We start from the raw sequence: 7500 nt of genomic DNA, 5'->3' as shown, positions 1-7500 counted from the left end.
GTGTGTGTGTGTTGGCAGCCTAACAGGTGTTGGATTCCCTGACACAGCTGAACCCAACAAACTGTGTCACTAACAGTGTGTATTAAATTCATTACATTCTCGTGTGTGTGTGTGTGTGTGTGTGTCCTCTCACCACAGTCCAGTTCGTCGCTCACGTCTCCACAGTCGTCATAACCGTCACACACCAAAGCGGGCGAGAGACACCGACCGGTGTTACAGCGGAACTCTCCATCGGTGCAGACTGGAGAGAGAGAGAGAGAGAGAGAGAGAGAGAGAGAGAGAGAGAGAGAGAGAGAGAGAGAGAGAGAGAGAGAGAGAGAGAGAGAGAGAGAGAGAGAGAGAGAGAGAGAGAGAGAGTAGTACACAGTATATTATGGTATATAATCACATCCAGATGTTCACGTGGACACTCATTAATTTTCTATTTCTACTGTAGTTCTACTGTACGAGCTGCAGCAGCTGATCGATCAGACTCCAGTTTCAGTCGTCACAGACGTTCGACCTCTTCAGACGATCGATCGGTTCATCAGGACGTTCATCAGCTGATTGATCTTCATTTTGTCTCCTTCCTTCTCACGCTCTTGTTTCTACCTGTCGTTCGTCATCCTCCGACGTTTAAGGCGGCAGATGACGGTCGAGGTCAGAAAGAGGGCGAGAGACATAAACAGACAAAGAGAAGACCACCTCTATCTCTCTCTTTACATTCCGCTGGTCTCGGCCTTTAGTCTCTGTGTCACCATGACAACAACACCCCCCCCGAACACACAACAACAGTTCCGGAACTCTCATTGCTATTTACATAGAGTGTGTGTGCGTGTGTGTGTGTGTGTGTGTGTCTCTCACTGCAGTGTGTTTCGTCGCTCCAGTCGTCGCAGTCATTGTAGCCGTTACACACCAGTTTCTGGGGGACGCAAATCCCCGTTGCGCAAAGGAAGTGGTCCTTCCCGCCGCACACAGCTGCCGACCAATCAGAGAGACGATATCAATATATCGTCCGATCAGTTTCAAATGCCAAAACACGTTTTTGTGTATTTCTCACTCACATGGTTTCCCTTTGATCTGACGCGGCGTGTAGCAGGCAGGAGGGGCGGGGCCTGCGGTCACTGTGGGCGGCGACGATGGCGACGTCGACAAAGTCGGCGACGGCGGTGGTGAAGTGAAAGTGACGTTGCTGAACTGAGAGCAGCGCAGGAAGTCGGGCCAGGAGGCGTTGAACATCTGGAGGACGGGCTCGCAGCCTTCCCTCGCCGCCTCGCAGAACGACGCACACGGCAGCACGACCTGTCTGTGAACAGGCACACACACACACACACACACACACACACACACACACACACACACACATGTGGTTTGAACTACTGATTAAATCGATGAGTCACTTTCTCCAAAGGAGCTTTTTAATCAAAAACAAGCTTCTCAATCGTTTTCACTGAGCGACGTCTGTTTCCGACACTTCCTGTTTGGACGCCGACAACATGGACAATCAAGCCAATCAAATCACATTCACTCAGGTAATGTCAAAATCGAGGAGAGGTTCACGCCTGATTGATTATCGCGGTGATGACTCAGCAGAACTTCAAGGGACCAGGCTGTTTTTCCTGCTTGTTTGAGGAACACGTGTTTCTAACGTGTGCTAACGTCGCTCTTCTTCTTCTGTGGTGCGTCGTGTATTACCTGTTGTGCGAGCCGTCGGCGCCGGTGACGCACTCAGGCAGCGCCAGCGAGCAGCCGAACAGCATGATGTGTCTGTAGCAGGAGAGTCTGCTGAGGTAGCTGAAGAACCTGCAACACACACACACACACACACACACACACACACACACACACACACACACACACACACACACACACACACACACACACACACCAGGGTTCAGCTCCAGACAGGTGATGCACATGTCACAGGCTGTCTGTGTGTGTGTTTGGATGGGGTTACCTTAGCAACATGTCTACCTCCGAGCTCTTCACCACGGCGACGGAGGAGGACAGCCATGTTTGATTGTAGGGGAGCATGTGACACTGCGGCTCGGCGATCAGCTGACAGACGCCTGCAGAGAAACGACTGCGCCATCGTGAGTGATTGGTCGAACAAACAGGAAGTGGAGAACATAGATTGCACAGCGTAAAAAGATTGTTACAAATACGTTTTTGAATGTCTGATGTTCTAACTCTGACGAGGTGTGTGTGTGTGTGTGTGTGTGTGTGTGTGTGTGTGTGTGTGTGTGAGTGCGAGTGTGTGTGTGTGCGTGAGTGTGTGTGTGTGAGTGTGTGTGTGTGTGTGAGTGCGAGTGCGAGTGTGTGTGTGTGCGTGAGTGTGTGTGTGTGAGTGTGTGTGTGTGTGTGAGTGCGAGTGCGAGTGCGAGTGTGTGTGTGCGTGTGTGTGTGTGTGTGTGTGTGCGTGTGTGTGCGTGTGTGTGTGTGTGTGAGTGTGCGAGTGTCTGTGTGAGTGTGTGTGTGTGTGTGTGTGTGTGTTAGCTTCACCGGGCTAACACGTGTTACCTGTCGCTTTACAATGACAACTAATCTGTTGCTCGACGACGACGACAACACAAGTGTCTCACAGAACCGCAGCTAACTGCTGTGTGGAGGTGAAACATCCAGCGTCCAATTAGACAACAGGACAGCTCATTAGCATTCACCTCGACGACGCATTAATACACAGAGAGAGAGAGACAGAGACAGAGACAGAGAGAGGCTGAAGGACACTGGAGGAGCAGAGACACAGAGTCAAGGGGAATTTTAAAATAGAAACTGATTTATTATCTAACACGCACGCACCCACGCACGCACGCACGCACGCACACACACACTCAGTACACACACACACACACTCAGTCAGTCAGTAGAGGAGAACAGAGGACGGTCGACCACTCGTCCATCCTGCCGTCGTGCAGACTAATAAAGTTTTAGTGTTTGACAGAAAAGGACACGGCAGTGAGACAGCAGGACGGACGGGGAGGACAGGCGACTTGTTGGATTTGTAGTTTGTCTCTACGTGAATATAAAGACGAGAGCAGAGGTGACCTGCTGAACCCGTGAGCCCCGCGACGATGATGTCATAGCTGTCTCTGAGCCCCTGCTGCCCTCACGTCAGACCGTACCTGTGTCAGGTGTCGTGGCGGCGCTGGTCGGCCAGGCGGAGCTCAGCGATGTCACAGAGCTCAGCCAATCAGGAGAGTTTGTGAAGGGCTGAGTGGGCGTGGCCTGAGAGGAGGAAGGTGGGAGAGAGCTGGCAGCCGTCGCAGGTGTGCTCTCGTCATGGTACACGTCATCGTCAGAGCTGCCGTCGTGGATTTGTAGCGAGGGGGAGGGGGAGGGCGAGGCGGTCTCGGCCTCAAAGGTGGGGAGGGGGTTTGTGCTGTTGCCGTGGTGACCGGGGTCACTGTCGGCGATGGGCTCGGGGGAGGCGAGGGGGCTGGAGTCCAGGAGGCCGCTGCCGAATATACCTGATGGAAAAACACGGCAAACGGTCAAGTGGCGGTGTGATGATGATTCAGAAACACGCTCTTACCCAATCACAGCGAGGCAGGCGTCATGACGATGTGTGTGTGAGTTGGGGGGGACATGGGGGACACACACAAAGACACATGTTTGTAGTTTGTTACTGACTCAGTCGTCGTGGACGTTTGTGAAGGAAACAAAGAGCATTAGATGTTTAATGGTGTGAAACACACACACACACGCTGTATGTGTGTGTGTGTGTGTGTGTGTGTGTGTGTGTGTGTGTGTAATGAGTCGCGGAGGAGAAAACAGAAAACAGCTGCAGAGGGAGACGAGATGAAAGAGGAAGAAGACGAGTTCACACTGTGAACATGTGAAAAACACATTTTCTACTTTTCCTCTCGTTGTAAATTAAACTTTGTTTGTTTTTCTTTGTCACTGAGTTTTACTGAAGAGGAGGAGGAGGAGAAGGAGGAGTGTTGAGGAAAATAATCAAGATGAAGAGGGAGAAGGAGAAGGAGTAAAGAGAAGATGAAGGAGGTGAAGAGGGAGGGGGTGAAGGGTTGATGAAGAGGGAGGAAGAGAAGGAGTAAAGAGAAGATGAAGGAGGTGAAGAGGGAGGGGGTGACGGGTTGATGAAGAGGGAGGAAGAGAAGGAGTAAAGAGAAGATGAAGGAGGTGAAGAGGGAGGGGGTGAAGGGTTGATGAAGAGGGAGGAAGAGAAGGAGTAAAGAGAAGATGAAGGAGGTGAAGAGGGAGGGGGTGACGGGTTGATGAAGAGGGAGGAAGAGAAGGAGTAAAGAGAAGATGAAGGAGGTGAAGAGGGAGGGGGTGACGGGTTGATGAAGAGGGAGGAAGAGAAGGAGTAAAGAGAAGATGAAGGAGGTGAAGAGGGAGGGGGTGACGGGTTGATGAAGAGGGAGGAAGAGAAGGAGTAAAGAGAAGATGAAGGAGGTGAAGAGGGAGGGGGTGACGGGTTGATGAAGAGGGAGGAAGAGAAGGAGTAAAGAGAAGATGAAGGAGGTGAAGAGGGAGGGGGTGACGGGTTGATGAAGAGGGAGGAAGAGAAGGAGTAAAGAGAAGATGAAGGAGGTGAAGAGGGAGGGGGTGACGGGTTGATGAAGAGGGAGGAAGAGAAGGAGTAAAGAGAAGATGAAGGAGGTGAAGAGGGAGGGGGTGACGGGTTGATGAAGAGGGAGGAAGAGAAGGAGTAAAGAGAAGATGAAGGAGGTGAAGAGGGAGGGGGTGACGGGTTGATGAAGAGGGAGGAAGAGAAGGAGTAAAGAGAAGATGAAGGAGGTGAAGAGGGAGGGGGTGAAGGGTTGATGAAGAGGGAGGAAGAGAAGGAGTAAAGAGAAGATGAAGGAGGTGAAGAGGGAGGGGGTGACGGGTTGATGAAGAGGGAGGAAGAGAAGGAGTAAAGAGAAGATGAAGGAGGTGAAGAGGGAGGGGGTGACGGGTTGATGAAGAGGGAGGAAGAGAAGGAGTAAAGAGAAGATGAAGGAGGTGAAGAGGGAGGGGGTGACGGGTTGATGAAGAGGGAGGAAGAGAAGGAGGGAGGAGCTGAGTATGAAAAGAGTGAGAGATGAAATGAAGAGGGAGGAGGGGGAGGAGGTGAAGAGGGGGGTGATGGGGTGATGAGAAGAGGAGAAGCTCTAGATGAACAGACGCTGCAGTTTTACTACCTGTGTTTAAATATTTGAAATTCTTTCTGTCTGAACGTCTGAGTCTGTCCCCTTGTCTCTGATTGGAGGAGGGACTCCCGCTGTCATGGAGACGAGGGGAAGTGGGACACACCCACACACACACACACACACACATGATCTAACTAACACGCCTGTGAACATGACTGTGTGTGTTTCATCTCTCCTCCCACACTGTCCTCTCTCAGTCTGTTCTCATCCCTCTCTTCTTCTTCCTCTTCTTCTTCCTCTGATGCATTCAGGGAGCGTGCGTTATGTTTTCACCTCCCTGACAACCCAAGTCACTCAGACTCTACACGACGACGACACGACGACGATGATGACGACCTGAACCAGAGCGACACTGATCGATCGACTGGGTCAATTGATCAGCTGATATCAGCCTACAGACTCTCGCGACCAATCACGAGTCAGCTGTCAATCATCATGCCTCAGCCCGTTTTTATATCCTCAAATGAGGAATTAGAACCAAACTGATCAGAAACACCTACACGTGAACAAACATCAGTGATGAGACCGACCTCACATGACAGAAACATCTATTTAACGTCTACTTTGATTTAAAAAAAAGTTTGGTCCATGTTCCATCTGCTAACATGTAGGGGGCGGGGCTTACGACCTGTACTGCAGCCAGCCACCAGGGGGCGATCATGATGTTGAAGCTGTCATGTCGTCCATCTTTACTTACAGTTGCTGGTCCATATCAGATGTGTGTTAATGATATAATGTTTTAACTGAGTTCAGTTTTCAATATCGGCTAGAGACAAAAGAACACGCACAACACAAACCTCTGTGAGTGTGTGGGTGTGGGTGTGGGTGTGCGTGCGTATGGCGTGCGGATGTGTGTGTGTGTGTGTGTGTGTGTGTGTGTGTGTGGATGTGGGTGTGGGTGTGCGTGCGTGCGTGCGTGCGTGCGGATGTGTGTGTGTGTGTGTGTGTGTGTGTGTGTACCAGTGAGGGTGAGGATGAGCAGCAGGAGACCGGCCAGCAGGCTCACGGTGGGGATCAGGATGTAGAGGAGCAGTCGCAGGTGATTGGTGGATGCCAGCTTGTGAGGACACGCCTCCCCGCCCGTCCCCGTCTCGGGTCCTCGAGCCGGAGTCTGGAGCAAACATGGACACATCAGGACGAGTTCAGTGACATCGAAGAAATAGAACACACACGACTGAATCTCAGAGGTTTGGAAACTGCACATGACCCTTTACGTCCAACTGTAAGCCCCGCCCCCTCAGGGTTATTTTAAGTGAAGGCGGGGCTGTGTGTGTGTGTGTGTGTGTGTGTGTGTGTGTGTGTGTGTGTGTGTGTGTATGTGGGGGGGGTGGTGTTGGTATGTGGGGCGGAGTGACCCGGGTGTTTCTGTCCTCTCAGAGTTTCCGTTGGACGAGTTATTTTTGAAGTGATACGACGATGAGCCGACACTCGACACCACACACAAACACAAACACACACACACACACACACACACCAACCCCACCACTGTAAATACTGCTCGCTCTCCCTCCCTCTCTCTCTCGCCCTTTGTTCAATCCACTGATCGATCGACTGATTGATTTCCACGACCTCCATCGTATCGACGCCTTCTCAGTCTTCACTGAAACACTGAGACGAAACATTTCTGCATTTCATTACATAAACGTACATTATAAATATTTAACAACATTTTGTTTTGTTTTGGATTAATTGAGCAAACAATCAGCAGATTAACTGATGATTAAAAGATAATCAGCTGACAAAGCATTTATCATCCAATAAATCCATCAGGGTCTGAAGTAATAATGTACAATAACAATTATTACGGTGAATTAATCTCCTGTTTATGTTCTCAGTTGAAATTAGTAATTATTTGGTCTATAAAAATGACAAAAAATTGCTCGTCCCCTTAAAATTGGGATGTTTTACTCTGTTTCCTGACTTTTATGATCAGCAGGTGAATCAATAAAGAAGATTTGTTTTGATCCATAAGGAAATTATTATCTGTCTCCTTTCATTGATTATTTAGAGTGTTTCAACTAGAAAATGGTTATTATTAATAATTTACAGTTCCATTATTGGATGGACGTTAATTATTCAGGCTGCGAAACATTGAAAAATAAAGATTTATTATTAGAATAATTTTTTTTAACAAACCGTTAACTGAACTTTCAGCGTGTGTTGAGCGAATCATGTTTTCAGAGATGACATCAGCTGACATCTTCAGATGAGGAGAACATTTTTCATAATTACGTGACATACAATAAATATTAAAATAAATAAGTAATAGTTTGTAATAATAACTTGTTTCTTCCTCTGACCGACAAACTCACGTTGACAGCAGCAACGATGAGTTCATCCATTTGGGAATTATTTCAATAATGGA

The 7500-nt window shown here is 49.3% G+C and overlaps 1 protein-coding gene across 2 annotated transcripts in view; it reads right to left on the bottom strand.

Annotated features, from left to right (window-relative positions):
• The window catches only part of corin (corin, serine peptidase), a 16182-nt gene that overhangs the window by 7484 nt on the left and 1198 nt on the right, over nt 1–7500 (bottom strand). The window contains exons 2-8 of one of the 2 annotated variants that reach the window (XM_035650433.2): nt 6096–6246; nt 3102–3446; nt 1937–2048; nt 1675–1782; nt 1044–1285; nt 844–957; nt 134–241 (exon numbers count right to left, since the gene is read on the bottom strand). In XM_035650433.2, the coding sequence (XP_035506326.1) occupies nt 134–241; nt 844–957; nt 1044–1285; nt 1675–1782; nt 1937–2048; nt 3102–3446; nt 6096–6246 (1180 nt within the window). Of the gene's footprint in view, nt 1–133; nt 242–843; nt 958–1043; nt 1286–1674; nt 1783–1936; nt 2063–3101; nt 3447–6095; nt 6247–7500 lie in introns of those variants that run through there. The other variant, XM_035650441.2, reaches the window with a different exon arrangement.

The sequence above is a fragment of the Scophthalmus maximus genome, chromosome 12 (genome assembly GCF_022379125.1).
Source record: "Scophthalmus maximus strain ysfricsl-2021 chromosome 12, ASM2237912v1, whole genome shotgun sequence".
In the NCBI taxonomy this organism is placed as follows: Eukaryota; Metazoa; Chordata; class Actinopteri; order Pleuronectiformes; family Scophthalmidae; genus Scophthalmus; species Scophthalmus maximus.
The sequence above is the reverse complement of the archived record's forward strand: the minus strand, read 5'-3'. Positions and strand labels throughout refer to the sequence as shown.